The sequence below is a fragment of the Danio rerio genome, chromosome 19 (assembly GCF_049306965.1).
Source record: "Danio rerio strain Tuebingen ecotype United States chromosome 19, GRCz12tu, whole genome shotgun sequence".
NCBI lineage: Eukaryota > Metazoa > Chordata > Actinopteri > Cypriniformes > Danionidae > Danio > Danio rerio.
In genome coordinates, this window is record NC_133194.1 from 29,484,829 (window position 1) to 29,501,096 (window position 16,268).

Sequence of the window (16,268 nt, forward strand, 5' to 3'; positions counted from 1 at the left end):
AATTTTAAAGACTTTTTCATTTTAGTATATTTTAAAATTAAAATTAGGGTTTCTGCAGGTTTCTTCAAGTCAAATTTAAGATTTTTAAACACTCTTTAAGACCATCATGAATGAAAATTTAGACTTATACAGGGCTAAACATTAAAGATTTTTTCTAATGGGCCAAATACTTCTGTAAATAGTTTTTGTATTAATGAAAGATCATTAAAAAGGAATGTGTTGCTTTAGTTTTCTTTCCCAGATTAGGGAATTTAATTAGGAGAATTTGCAGTAAAAATGTCCAACAGTTGTTGTAAATTGTCTTTCTTTGTTAAAAAAAACAAAAAAACAAAAAAAACTTAAATAGATAAAAAGAAATTTTTAAAATGGATTATTGGTGATTGGGTGTCAGCTCGATGGGGTAGCTTTACATAGCATTTACCTGGACATAGGAAAATCATTACCTGTTTAAAATTATTTAAGATCTACAACCCAATATATCAGTGAATTTAAGACTTTTTAAGGCCTTAAATTATTATTAGGTTTTTTAATTTAAGACATTTTAAGACTTACTATAACTTTTTCAGACACCCTGTAAAATGCAGGACTTCAGTCAGTTTTGTTCAACAATTCTCCAGAAACCTTTGAGAAATCTATTGTTATCAAAGCTGTGCTGCTTAATAGTTTTGTGATTTCTGAACACTGTTAAAATTTTTTTTTTATTACGATTCTGGTGATGACCAAAGTATAAAAAAAATAAAATTAAATAACATTCTTTTTTTTTTTTTTAATCAATTTAGTGCATCCTTGCTGAATAAATACATTAATTATATAAACTTGGAAAAATTGTGTGTAATTAATCTCAAGGCTAATTTTCCTTATAGGTTTTTATTGTTTTAGTTCTGAGATCATCTGAGGAACTTGACTTGTGTCAAACCTGAAACAGTCCTTTAACAAATTGCATAAACAGAATAAAACACATTTTTATAGTTTTTGCAGTGGATACCTTTTATGATTTCCTCACACAATGAAATACCCATAACAGACTTCTCCTTTTTTCTTCTTAAAATAGAATGTTTGTCCCAAATCTTTCTTTCCATTTTATGGTCTGCAGAAATCCTGAACCTATTCTTTATTCCAATTCCTCCCTTTAATATTCCTGACAATGACTCTGAAAATGCCACTTCAAACAAACTTACTGACACTTATTTTGTTGGTTAAAAAATGGAGAATTCTCAACAGTGATGCACCAGTCAAAGAAGCAGATTTGAAAATGACAAAGCTGTCAATTCAATGCCTTACTGCACATCATAGATTGTTTCTCAGTCTTTGAATCCTTTCTTTGTGTAAATGCGAAGAGCTCCAGAGTGGCACATGACAAGCTCTTCTCCACTAGCACACAGACGCTCATGAATACTCAATAAAAGGCATTGTGTGTTTATCCTGAAAATACCTTTATTCTCCATCTTTATCTCATTCTCTGACTCTTTTTTTAGTTATTATGATTGCTTTAGTATGACTGCAAACATGACGCCTACACTGAACAAATGTTTTTCTAAATTGTTGTTTCCAGTAAATATATCTAAACATCCTAAAATGTCATTGAAGGCGAATGAAGATTTTATTTAGAGATGTTTTTCAAGCTTAAATCAAACAATGTAAGGTTTATGCATATTTATCAATAAACAGTTAATAATAAAATAAATATAAAATTTACTCTAAACAACTAAATCTTTTTATGTGATTCATTGTTCAAGAAACTGCTCAACATTTGTCAGGATTCTATGATTAAGCAGCATTTATATAATAGAAATGTAATATAAATTCTCTTTGTTTTACAATGTTACAAAAACAATCATATGTAAAAATGTCATTCTTACAGACACTAAAGTATATATTATATTATATTTACTGTTTATTTTATAATTAGCTAATTATATATGATACATTAATTATAATTTATAAATTAATGATAAATTGCAAAATATCTTGCTTATTTTTAAAACCCAAAATTGTGTTTCATTAGATATTGCTGAATGCATTGTGAACAATGAACATTAGTATTTGTATTAATTAACATTACCTAAAATGAATCAATCTTACATAACTAGGATGATATTTGTGAGCCAATACATAAATATACTAATATTCATGTTTTAGTATATTTCACGGTAACACTTTACAATAACATTACATGAATAATGATGTATTAATATGTAAACTAAATATTAATTCATTCATTTTCTTTTCAGCTTAGTCCCTTTATTATTCTGGGGTCGCCACAGCGGAAGGAACCGCCAACTTATCCAGTACGTTTTACAGAGCGGATACCCTTCCAGCTGCAACCCATAACTGGGAATCATCCATACACACTCATTCACACATACACCATGGACAATTTTAGCGTACCCAATTCACCTATAGCACATGTCTTTGAACTTGTGGGAGACACCGGAGCACCCGGAGGAAACCCACGCGAACATGCGGACAACACACAGAAACACCAACTGAACCAGGCTCAAACCAGTGACCTTATTACTGTGAGGTGATCGTGCTACCCACAGCGCCACCAAGCAGCCCGTAAACTAAACATTACTTTATAGTGACATCATGACGAATTAAAACATTAACTAATCATGAACTAACTTTACAACATGAGTCATGTGTTTATGTGTGAATAACAGCTATAGCTTAATTACTTGCTAGTTCATTTAGTTAATTAATGTATTAATCAACATTTAAGCTTTAGCTAAATGTAACCAACATGAACTCATGAGGTGTTAATTATGCCATGACTTTACTTGGAGGTGCAGATCACCATTAACTCATCGATAACCTCTCATGAACCTCATGTTGATGTTGACAGAATACTTTTCTCTTGTTATTCAGAGTAAACACAATAGACAGACATGCACATTAGACAGACATGTTAACGATGACGGGCCCTTCTAAGTAGTTATGATATAATTATTTATTAACACATCAGGAGATCATGATGGTTAAGCATAAACTAATGTGGAAATTAATATATTCATTAGCAAACAAACCTGTACTAATAAGTAATTAAGGTAGTCGTTATTCACAAATGAACTCATGTGACTCATGTTGTAGTTAAAGTGAGTTCATGATTAAAGGATTAGAGTATGATTTAACTCTTTAAATAATGTTTACACTGTAAAACATTCACACAATTCATTCATGTGGTCCCAACACAAATTGATTAAGTTAACTTAACACTTTTATGTGGATTGAACATAAAAAATGAAGTTGTCCCAATAAAATTGTTACCTATTTGATGAAAGTGTTAGCTATTTCACTAAATAATACTTGAACTATGCTGCTTTGAACAGGTTTTGTCCGGTGTGAAAGGGTGTCTTGATGGAGTGACTGCTGGCTCATGTGACTCCACTGAGGCTTTGAATGGGTCTGTATGATAAATGTGCTGTTTAAAGATGCTCAAGGACAACGGCAGGGCCATCTCTACCAGATCACACAGAGATGGTGACCAAAAACTACAGAGCCAGTGGAAGTGAGATGCAGATCTGAAGACGATAACCGAGAGAACAACAAGATATATTCTTTATGAAGATAAATAATTCCACTATGATGTACTGATCGTTCCAGAAGCGCGATGAAAGACCTTGACAAGACAAGTCAGCCGAATAAATTCCTATGAGGCTTTAAAAGGACAGATAGTTTGTCTTGAAACACCTCCAGTTAACCCCAGAGCAGTGGGATTTAAGGCAACATTTATACGACAACGATGTACTAAAAATTGATTTTTTTTGTTAAGTAAAAAAAACAAAACAAAAAAGCAAACTGACTAAAACTGCTGTGTCATCTAGGCTATTCATTTGCAATGGCACTTTGTAAAGAAAAACTATACACATGCTTTGTTTTACAAAATGTTGAACAATTAAAAAAAGCATCAAGGTTTTACATGACATGGCATAAATTGTGCTTTTGTAGTTTACATGATGACAATAACAATATAGGTTTTAAAACTTTGAAACCAGATCTCCCAAGATGTCAGTGCTGAGTAAAAGAATGAACGAAAAATATTTTTTGTCCAGTTTTACATTTTATTATTTATTAAATAATAATTAATTAGGTAAATTATTCATTCGTTCATTTTCCTTGGACCTAGTCCCTTATTTATTAGGGGTAGCCACAATGAAATGAACCACCAACTATTCCAGCATATATGATTTACTGTTGATGATATGAACTGACAATGTTTATCTCAGGTACATCTCATGTGCTTTACTAAGTTTTAAATGCTAATAATGTGAGTTTGAATGCCATTTTACATGACATTTATTGCCATACTACTGAAAGCATCAGCAGATAGTTCACCTAAGATCTTGAAATGAAAATCAACCTTAAAATTATTTCAGTGCAAATCAACACATATCAGTGATGTAGCATGAACATTTAATAATGTTAAAGAGGTTTATTATGTATTAGTAAGATTATAAATATTAAATACAAGTTAAAAAGGTATTCACTTTTAGTTCATATATTAAGGTTTTAGTTATGATACTCTAAAAATCATTCCACATAAATCTGCAGATTTTTTACCAAACTTCTGCGCAGAAATAGCAAAAAATGTCTGCAGATTCCGTCTGGCCCAAGTCAATAGTGAAGAACGCACTTCACTCCTGCGTTATTTGATTTTGGTGTGTTAATCTTATAAACAGAATAGCTCAAAAGACCTTAATCTGCACTTGTTGAGCAATTGCATTATCACAATTTAACACAATTATTCAACGAGTGCAGATTATGATCTTTTGAGTTTTTTTTTTTATGATCTTTTGAGTCATTTAAACGTACAGATAAAACGCAAAAAAAAAAAAAAAAGTCAAGTTTTTGGCTGAAAATGTCATTGAAACACCATCTGTTTACTAACATAACCCTGCATCCCCCCACTCACCTTTCTCTTGTCTTTTTTCTCATCCTTCTTTGTGAACACAGTGTGAACCCACCAGATCTTCGTAAACATACTTCCATAAGCCAAACTGAAGCCTAGTCCAAGCAGCCACAAACGAAACTAAAAGAACACCAACAAAAACAATATTTAAACAAAAACAGTATTAAAACAATAAAATAACTCTAATTCAACAAAATAAAATAAATAAATCAGCATTTAACTTTAAAAGATGATAAAACTAGTATGTATCAATATTAAAATTGCATGAGAACCTATTTATTATTTATTGGTTAATTATTTATTGGATGTCAGACTGAAACATTACTTAAACATAAGTTGGTTCAATAAAAAAACCACATATCAATCAATACTAATCAATAAATAAAAGCAGCAAAACCTGCACATTCTGATCTCCAGCCATTGCTAAGATGCTGTTATTGAAGTAAAGTGCAAATTAAATTAGGCCTGACGGCTAGCCTGTGACCCATGAGTAAGTGTAAGCAAAGAGGGCAAATACAGTATATAGATGTCTAAAAGCAAGTGGGCCAAACAAATGTGTTTAATATTTAAAGGCCGGAAAAGGGTGAAAAACGTTCACGGAAAACTAAATAATTCATATTTTTGTGATGCGAGAAACCTTGACTATCATTATCACTGGACTCCAGGGGAAAATAAAATATAGAAAAAAATATATGTGGCTCCTTAAAGGGATAGTCCACACAAAACTAAATGACTCAGAACTCCTGTATGCTCACCTGACAGACCACAGGAAACTGAGAGTTCCGTACATGCAGCCCATCAATTCCCAGAGGAAATACAGCAGCTAGAGCCATCATGCAGCCCACTGCGGTCATGTTGTTTAGGTAGGGCTGCGAGTTTTGAATGTACCTTCAACACAGACATATATTATTACTACAAAACAAAGATGCTTGCACAGACAGGTATGTTTAAGAGCAGGTCCACACATTTGCTGTGAATTTTGAACATCATTCCTGTGCATAGGCATTTTGTAAGAATCCAAAATGGTAAAAAAAAAAAAAAAAAAGCCAAAATTTCTGGGTTTCCATCACCATTTGTTAATACACATTTAAAAGTATCATATGAGAAACTAGAGATGGAAATGGCAATTTTCGAATAAAAATTGCTTAATTAGGCCTGTCACTATGTCTATTTTTGTGATATTTGGCACCAAAATAGAATACAATAAACTATATTATTGTAATTTTAAGATCATTTTATGCCACTGTACCATGATATAATGCCAGAATAACAATATAATATCATCAAAATGCAAGTACACTCTTTTAAAGAACACATAATATTCTATTGTTAACATTATTTATTTTAATTATAGTCAATTGAACAATTCAATAATTAGGTATTGGAATCAGAATGTGAAAACGTATATCCTAAATAAAGAATAATTCATGTTAACAAAGAAGTGAAAATACAAAAAGTAACAGAGACTGTAGCGTTATCTGGTACCAGATTATTTATTTTCAGTTGTAAAACACCCACATTAAAATATAATAGTAATACACTATACTAGTATACATTTCTATTCTAGTAATTTATGGTAAATACTATAGTGTTTTTAACCATACCGACACTGACACCTCCAATAGAGATAGAGATGTTGCACAATCAGCTAAAATGTTGCTGGAATTGTTTATGTATAGGTGATATACAGTTGAAGTCAGAATTATTAGCCCCCTTTGAATTTTTATTTCTTTTTTAATATTTCCCAAATTATGTTTAACAGAGCAACGACATTTTCACAGTATGTCTGATAATATTTTTTCACCTGGAAAAAATATTATTTGTTTTATTTCATCTAGAATAAAAGCCGTTTACATTTTTTAAACACCATTTTAAGGACAAAATTATTAGCCCCTTTAGTCTATTTTTGTTTTCGATAGTCTACAGAACAAACCATCGTTATACAATAACTTGCTTAATTATACTAACCTGCCTAGTTAACCTAATCAACCTAGTTAAGCCTTTAAATGTCACTTTAGGCTGTATAGAAGTGTCTAAAAAATATCTTGGTAAATAGTATTTACTGTCATCATGGCAAAGATAAAATAAATCAGTTATTAGAAATGAGTTATTAAAACTATTATGTTTAGAAATGTGTTGAAAAAACCTCTCTGTTAAACAGAAATTGAGGCAAAAAATAAACAGGAGGCTAATAATTCAGGGGGGCTAATAATTTTGACTTCAACTTTATATATTACATCACCAAAACATGATTAAGTGATAAGTTGATTTTGAATATAGTGACAGGCCTAGGCTTATTTCACAAAAAAACTTGTTGGCTTGTATGTGAAAAATGTGAGATGAAAACACACCTAAATAAACTTTGACGTAGCGAACAATACACCTACATGACCAATCAGCTGTCTCCATTATGCTTGCTTTGTTAACTGCTGGTTACTAGGTTACCAATACTACAGTCATCCACTCAAAAGTCCCTTTTACACATACAGACCTTTCCGGAAAATTACCGGCAATTTTCCAGAAAGGTCTGTATGTGTGAACAGCCCTTTTTTGAAAATACCGGTAAATTCGTTCTGGCTATTTTCCGGAAAGAGAAGTTGTAACATTACCGGTAATTTGCTGGAATGTTGCGGTGTGTGAACGCATACGAAAGATTGCCGGAAAGAGCGCGTGCACGTCTAGAACGTGCTGACGTGAGACGTCTGCTTAAGCCAATCAGAACAGTCAGACGCACGCCCGCGTGGTTTATGAGAATAAAAGTCTTTGAATATTTTTCCAGACACATTTAGCTGCTAGAAATCAGTCAGATAACGTTTATATTTTCATCTTAATGCCAACTGTGTAAATAACTATCGATAAGATGCTTATGATAAGCCGTTGTTTGTTTACCTTCAAGCTTTTATGTGTGCCCGTGAAACAGCCTGTGAGCGACAGCACACACACATATCATGTACATCTCGACATGCGAAAGTGTTTCTCTATATGTTTTCATCGAAGTTGTTCACAATACTGATCCATCCACAGAGTTTGTGATGTATAAATGTTTACAAATATAAGCCCAGTCGTTTAGAGGTCATTTCTGGTTAATGTTGTCAGAATTTACCCGTATTTTAAAATGGATGTGTGAATGCTCTTAAAGACTAGAATATGCAAGACATGTCACTTGTATAGTTTTGAATAGGGAAAAGCATAACAGTCAATATGACAAATGATACCCGCCTACTAGTACAGGAGCCAATCATTGATCGCTATAGACTGACGATTCTCCAGGGAAAAGCTTGGACCAGACCAATGCTTTTACGACAGTTTTATGAATCTCAGCGAATACTTGCTTCACAGACATAAAAAATATATTCAAATAAAGCTTGAAATATGTGCTTTTAAATCAACCAAGAGCACTTGAAAACATTTATTTGGTTTTGTAATCTGTAGGAAATGAACGCGAGGAACAGTCCGTCCTGTCAAACGCACATCACATGACAGCAACTACTCAAACGTTCACACACTTGTAAACAAAGAGTCATTTCTGGAGGAGATTCGCCATCAAAACCAAGCACAATCAGATGAAGTATTATCCATAGGATGATAATGTGTAGAACGGCCATAAATGAGGTTGGTTTCGTGATTTCGTTCCCTTTGACTGTGCATCCGCATTAGCTTGGGTAACCTGAAAATATGCCTATTTTGTTTGATTCAGATGTTTAGAAACGAAACTTATGTGACAGTTGTTGTTTCACTTTATTGGTGATTCCAAATATGTAATGTAATCGTAAGCTTGGCAAACAGTTTTGAAGAATTTGTTGTTTTCCCATTCAGACAGAATGCCCGAGCTTATTGCCCGAGAGGTGTTTTAAAGATGGCTGCTGATTAAAATTATTTGACGTAAACTTTAATAAAGGGACTAATATTATCCACTCTAGAAACCTAATATAAACAAACCTAATTCACATCAGGGTTTTTTCTCCTGTTTTGCAAATTTTGTTTCACGTTAAGTTGGAAACCCAGCTTATGTGTTCTCCAGAAAATTATTAAGTGAAAACTTTGTTTAGTGACAGTGCAATAGTTTAATGTAGTATAGAATTATTATTTTATATATGCACCATAATAATACACATAATATGGTGTGTCAAGGTACTTTTATATTTTTATTAGTAAATTCAGAGTTGATTAATTTAATCTCGCAAAGTGGAATAGTACTTAACCTTCTTCATATTTTAAATCACAAAAAGAAACATAGATAATAGCTGTAACACATTTAACCACATGCTTGACAAGATTTGTGAGTGGTTGGGGTATTTGCTTAAGCTGTCTGCTGTGAAAATTTAGTATCAACACAATAAAAGACTAAAAACACAAACAGTATTCTAAATCTGCCTGTGGAGTTTGAATAAGCTCATAACAATTTTGCTATTCTTAATGCATTAGCCTTTCATTTTTAAACCCAGCTTGTTTGTGAGCACACATAATGCATGAATGTATGAAAGTGACCTTTAAAAACACCAGTTAATTATATGCACATAGCATGCAATCCTCTGAGCTGAACTCACATGCGGGTATGCAATATAAACACACACGCTTACGAGCAGCAAGAGACAAATGGACATTCACAGCTAAGCATACCTGACATTGCTGTTGTAGATGTTAAAGGTGAGGCAAACAATCCCCATTAAAATGCCCAAGCCAGCGAAAACAGACACAGAGACGAAGAGTTTCTGTGACAGATATCTGAACTTCTGAATCACCACTGTCTGATCAGCAGGTGGGCCAGAACCTGGAGAGAGAAATGAGGCTTTTTATAATAAAATTGTTTTGAAATAAGCTGAAAACAGATTTGTGTATTTAGTCTTTCTACTGAGCAGATGCAAAACAAAAAAGACCAGAGAGAAAGAGGGAAATCTGCACCTCATAGATGAGAATGAATGTAAAATATTATACATATTTTTGTACGTATTTGTTTACTAAGCTAAGAAGAACTAAAATCCAAACAGAAGACTGAATTAAAGCTACAAACAAAGCCAGACAAAAATAAAAAAATAAATAAAAGGAAAACTAAATACAAAAAAAAAAAAACACACAAAAGCAACATTTTTTCCAAAACAAAATATCTGGTTTTACTATTTTCTTTTTATTTAGAAGAAACTTAAAAAATGCTTAAAAGTAAATAATATTATCTTTTTGTGGGTCTGCAACTTTATGTCAAAAATGTGTGTTCGTTTAAATATGAGAGAAAGCAAGAGAAACACATTTGGTGCTTTCCATACAGAGTTAAATGTCAAATCTGGCAAAAACATGGAATTATTTAGTCATTTGTACCCTGTTGTTAAATATATTTATTTACTTGCTCAGTGCCTTTGCAGGAAAACTACTTGAGAGTTTTACATGTTGAAATCCAACACAGGGTCATTATTTCTGGAGATTCCAAAATACGTCCCAGGAGGTATGTTTTTTTTGCAGTTTTTGTTTTTGCAAACCCACCAGAGGTTGCTGTGTATGATTTTCAGATTTCAAATTTCTCTCGCGAGTGCCATTTGCGCCTGCTGTTCTCACGTAAATCCACCAGAGGATGCTGACGACTGACTGACCGACTGAAATACCCCACCCACACCCTTCCCTAAACCCAACCAATAGTGTTTTCAAAATCAATGATTGACCAAATCACCCACTTTACTAAAACTAACCTACAGTGTGTTTAAAAGCAATTCAGAAAAAGAAAAGCCCTCGTAGCTGCCTCATTTTGATGTTTTTAGATCCTACCACATTCTCCCCCTTGTTATTTACTTGTTTATTTTTATTTTGCCTTTTGTTTTACCTGCTTTCTGGAACCGTTCATTGCCAGACTTGAACCCCGTTGACTTGATCAACTACTCTTAGCATCTCAAGTCCGCTAACGTACATGGCGAGCTACTGTGTAAACATAACAGCGGAAAAGCCGTTCATACAGGTAATCAGTCAGCTTATAAAACAAACTTAAGCATACATAGCTCTGGCTACAGCATTTTTGCTCTCCAGAAATGTAAATGGGGGTATGAGCCTGTGTTGTTAAAATCATAATTTTGATTTCCTGTGATCATACACGAAAAACATGTTTCATGTGGTTCACATATTTTAAAACCAATGTGGTGCATGTGGTTTTCGCATAAGGGTGTTTATCGGACTGTAAAAACTGTAAAGTAAGGTGACTGAGAGAGCTTAACGTGCATCAATTTAAAAAAACACGTGCAATAAAACAATTAATAAAAGGCGCAGCATTTTCTTTCAAAGCAAACAATTTACGAAAATGCTGCATTTTCTCACAACACAATAAGAATGAAACGGAAATGTTTAAGGGGACCCAAAAATGTGATGGATGCCGCAGTGCCGTGACTATTGCTGCATCCCAATTTGCATACTATCCATCCTAAATAGTATTCGAAAATAGGATTAGTATGTCCCAAATCATAGTATGTTGAAATGAGTATGCCAAATGTTCCCGGATGGTTTACTATTTCCGGTAAAAAACTCGAAGTGTACATTACCCACAATACATTGCGCATTGGGCATGAATTTGTTTAGAACTACAAGCTCGGGTAAAAAGTGTAAACAAACTACAAACTTGGCAAACGCACAAGACCAACCGTAAAGTACAAAGGCTTCGGTAAAGTTGCTTGCATGACTGTTAATCGATATCTAGCTAACTGAAACATGTTTAAACCCCGTTTTCATGTTATATTTAATCAGCAACAACAATACTGAACTCAAGATATGTTCGGACACAAAATATCCTGCTGCTGCTTCTCTAGTAAGGTAGGTAATTGAATATGAAAGAAATGTGGATGATGTGTCGGGATGATTGACAGGAGACGTAACTAAGCAACATAACAATCTGTTAATGAGAAAGTAGTATGTCCCAAAGCTTGCACACTCGTCACCAAAAAAGTTAATACTTTTAGGGTGTAGTACTGTATAAGTATGTGAATTGGGATGCAGCATTTTGCTCAGTGAAGTTGTAGGTGATCTTTAAAAAGGTGAGTTTTTTTGTTTGTTTCTTTTAATATCCCGATTCCGAAGTCTTTAGTCTTTAATAGCCCTAATAACCATAACCTAGCCGGGTCCATCACGTTATAGGGTCCTCCTCAAACAATTCCGTTGTGTTGTGAGTAAATGCAGCACATTTTCGTAAAATGTTTGTGTTGTGAGAAAATGCTGCTGGTTTTATTAATTGTTTGCAATGTGTGAAAATGAAGTGCATTTGTTAAAAATGTGTATGCGTTGAGACGATTTGCATGTGTGCTGTCAAACTGATGTAGATCTTTTCTCAACTCACTGGCGTTTTTTGTAATTGCATGTGTCTTATTAAATTGCAGCATGTTAAGCTCTCTCGGCCACCATAGTAAAGACCGTTGAAATTGCTGCAATTCAAAGTCAAAACATGCCCGTATTGTCTGAACCCCTGACAAAATTCATGAATCAACCAGAATCAAGCTTTCCCCAGCCCTTAGTACATTACTTATTTAATTTGTTATTTACTTAGAATTCATGCAATAATCATGTTTATTTATTATTTCAATTTAATATTCAAAAATGAAACAATTGAGCAAAATCAAAAAGAGGAAAGCAGCTCCAAGCTGCCGTTTTCTGAGCCAAATGAGTCATTTTACCTCCCTCTCTGCCTCTCGTTCTCTCTGATAAACTGGCTGCATTTCAGAGTCTGCAGAGAAACGATAGCTATCGAATTTCACCTCGCTGCCATTTGACTAAAGCTTTCTCCCCCTCTGGTCTCTGCGAAGCGATACCATCTCAGACTGTTTCATTCCCTCCAGATGGGTAATCGGCCAGCCAATTGGCGACAACAAAGGACAACAGGGTGCATTGTGGTCATCTTCAATCGATGGGTGGGCTGCACATAAGATGTTCATCAGCGTTACATTCTTCTGCGAGTGACAAATTGGCAGGGGGCCACACAGCTTGTTACGTCTATCTCTAGAGCTGATGCTTTTTTCTTATGAAGCCCAGCTCCTTGAGCCCAACAGGGTTTATACTACGCATGCGGTCCCAGTGGAAACCCCTCACCAGAGCATCTGATAAGCACATCGGCTGTCAGTCTTAATTAGAGGTTCACATAAGGCCAAATCCCTTGTGGAATTTGCTGATATTGATTGGAGGAGAGTGGGGAATCCAACTCAACGTGGCCAGAAGATGGCCAAAAGATGAATTCTGGGATGCTGGGAAATGACATGGAGCACCACTGACGCTGGAACAATCTTAACAGATAGACCTTGGATGTGATATGGCACAACACATGAGTTTAAGTGGTTTGTGGAAATAGAAAGTGGTTGCCATGGTGTTTCGGGTCAGAATGTTAACGTTGCAGTGTTGCTATGGTGTTAAAATTAACTTGGGATCTGTGTGAAGCTGCAATCCTTGTGGAGCTGAGGGAACACATTTACTCGCAGCTCACTGTCTTGATTAGATAACACAATTCATAGATATTAGCAGTCAGTCTCGGTGACAATTCTACATCAATTGGGGTAGGCAACCCATTTGCTCGCGTAAAGTGACATATTTTAGAGGGAAACTCTGGAATTGGAATCGATTAGATTGCAAAAAGGGCTATGCTTGGAGAAAAAAAACTACAGAGATGAAAATTTGATGTGCATGAATATTGTGTAGAATAAGACAAGTAATCTATGTTATATTACATCTACGGATTGGTGAAATGCGTGAACTGGTCATCACATACAATTAAATTTATATTTAATTAAAAAATCTGTACTTTTTTAAAATCCTGCCCAATGTAGTCTGATAAAATAATGCTTATATTAAAATCTAGGAAAGTCAATATAGTAAATAAACCATTTAGGCAATGCAACATATTATGCACAAAACTGGGTTAGAATCACATGACTTTTTGACATCATAATGTTACACTTTATTAACAAAAAATGCGAAAGTCCTATGTTGCTAAATTGCCTTATAAACACAGCAGCAGCTCTGAATTTGTATGTTTAGCTCAAACTAATGACAGAAAAATGGAAATATTGTATAATAAACCACATCTTAAACACACTACAGTAAGTAAGTAATGTGTATTTATATAGCGCATTTATTGTGTAAGGCCATACACCCAAAGCGCTTGACAATCATGAGTGAGTCTCTCCACACGACAACCAGTGTGCGGCATTCACTTGGATGATGCGATGGCAGCCACAGGTCAATGGTGCCAGCAATAGATGGAGTGGAGAGACAGTAGCCCCTTTCACACAGTGATACCGGTAAATATCTGGAAAATTTCCGGAACTACTTTATCGGTATATTCAAAAAAGCGCTGTTCACACAGGCGAGGAGGTTATGGAAATTTTCCGGAAAAGAGCATTCACACATCCACTCCAAAATACCGGTAAATTCTGACATCATTCACCACAAATGAGCTTTAAACGGCTGCGCTTGTATTTGTAAACATTTGACTAAATTACAAACTCTGTGGATGATCAATATTGTGAACAACTTTCGCAGGATCACTTTCTCATGTCGCGATGTTCATAATATGTGCGTGTGCAGGCGCTCACAGGCTGTTTCACAGGCACACGCAAAGCTTGAAGGTAAACAAACAACGGCTTATCATAAGCATCTCATCGATGATTATTTACACAGTTGGCATTAAGAAGAACATATAAACGTGATCTGACTAACTTCTAGCAGCTAAATGCGTCTGGAAAAATATTCAAAGGCTTTTATTCTCACAAACCGCGCGGACGTAAATGCGTCTGACTGTTGTGATTGGCTAAAGCAGACGTCTCACGTCAGCACGTTCTAGACGTGGACGCGCTTATTACGGCAATCTTCCTTCTGCATTCACATAGCGCAGCATTCCGGCAAATTACCGGTAATGTTACAACTTCTCTTTCCGGAAAATAGCCAGAACGAATTTACCGGTATTTTCAAAAAGGACCTGTTCACACATACAACCTTTCCGGAAAATTGCCGGTAATTTTCCGGAAAGGTCTGTATGTGTGAAAGGGGCTAGTGATAGAGCCAATTCGGTGGATGGGGATGATTGGGAGGCCAAGATGGGTAAGGGCTGATAGAGGGAATTTGGCCAGGATACCAGGCTTCCATCACTACTCTATATGAGAAGTGCCATGACCACAGAGAGTCAGGACCTTAGTTTAACGTCTTATCCGTAAGACGGCGCTTACTGACAGCATAGTGTTCCCTTCCCTATACTGGGGCATTAGGACTCTCACAGTCTGCAGGCTGATTGCCCCCTGCTGGCCTCACTAACACCATTTCCAATAGCAGCCTAGCTTTCCCATGTAGTCTACCATTCAGGTACTGAGGTCTTGGGCTGCAGGGTGATAAGGCTTTGTTTCACTACAGCAAAAAGCACAAGTATCCCATCTGCCAGTAGTAGATGTATTTGTCAGAGCACCTGATGAGGCAAGCCAATTCCAATGATACGTGCTAACTATATCTTATGAGTTATTTGAGCCCTTACTATAAAGTATGGCTCATGTTTCAGACAAATTGGATTATGTACGTCCCCCAGCAGTTCGCTCTGTGTCTGTAACATTAACAAACTCACTGCTCAGCCCTAATACATATAGTCCACTTTTTATTTCAAACAGTACCTAAAGGCATAGTTCACTCCAATATGTAAATATAATGTTAATCTACACACTCATTAGGGGCCAAGCACCGAAGGTGCATAGGCACTTAGTGTATCCGTTCCGGTTCTTAGTATTATTCTTTCGACTTCCTCTTTTTTTTCTTCCTTTCTGGGAGTCTACGGCAGCCCATGAACCGTTTGCAGCATTTGCACAAACTTTGGCACACTGATAAGGACAGTCTGATCTTCAACAAGTCTGATCTTCAACAAGTCTGATCTTGTCGCCTCACACTGACCACCGGTCAAGAGTTATAAGACATTCATTAGCCATTATTAATAAAATTTACAAATTTAGTAATAACTTATGCCTGCATATGTTTACGACAACACAAATACCAATTATGTCATGATCTGGCAAACTTCCTGTCTGCCATTTTGATTTTGTTCAATCTATACTTTTTTTTAACTCCTCCTAGAGTTGGTCCAATCTTCACTAAATTTGACTCGGATCATCTTCAGACTATGAACCCCAAAAATTATGAAATTCATGTTGATAGACAAAACTGTTGTCATTTAGCACATGCGCAAACATGATGTAATGCTGCCAGATGATTTTACAGGTTTAATAGTGCAATGGTTTGAAGTATTGAAACCAAACTTAATGTCATCTAGACCTGGCATTGACCAAACTACATCAGTTTGCACCAACTTCTAGGTTAAATTGACAAACAAATGATTTTTGAATAGTTTTGTCTATTGTCATGAGACTGGTCT

General features: G+C 35.1%; 1 protein-coding gene across 3 annotated transcripts in view; it reads right to left on the reverse strand.

The window, feature by feature from the left end:
• gabbr1b (gamma-aminobutyric acid (GABA) B receptor, 1b) overlaps positions 1 to 16,268 on the reverse strand; it is a 227,480-nt gene that overhangs the window by 34,531 nt on the left and 176,681 nt on the right. For all 3 annotated transcript variants that reach the window (XM_003200605.6, XM_005170102.5, XM_068215287.2), the window contains exons 16-18: positions 9,530 to 9,680; positions 5,665 to 5,797; positions 4,913 to 5,029 (exon numbers count right to left, since the gene is read on the reverse strand). In XM_003200605.6, the coding sequence (XP_003200653.2) occupies positions 4,913 to 5,029; positions 5,665 to 5,797; positions 9,530 to 9,680 (401 nt within the window). The remainder of the gene's footprint in view (positions 1 to 4,912; positions 5,030 to 5,664; positions 5,798 to 9,529; positions 9,681 to 16,268) is intronic.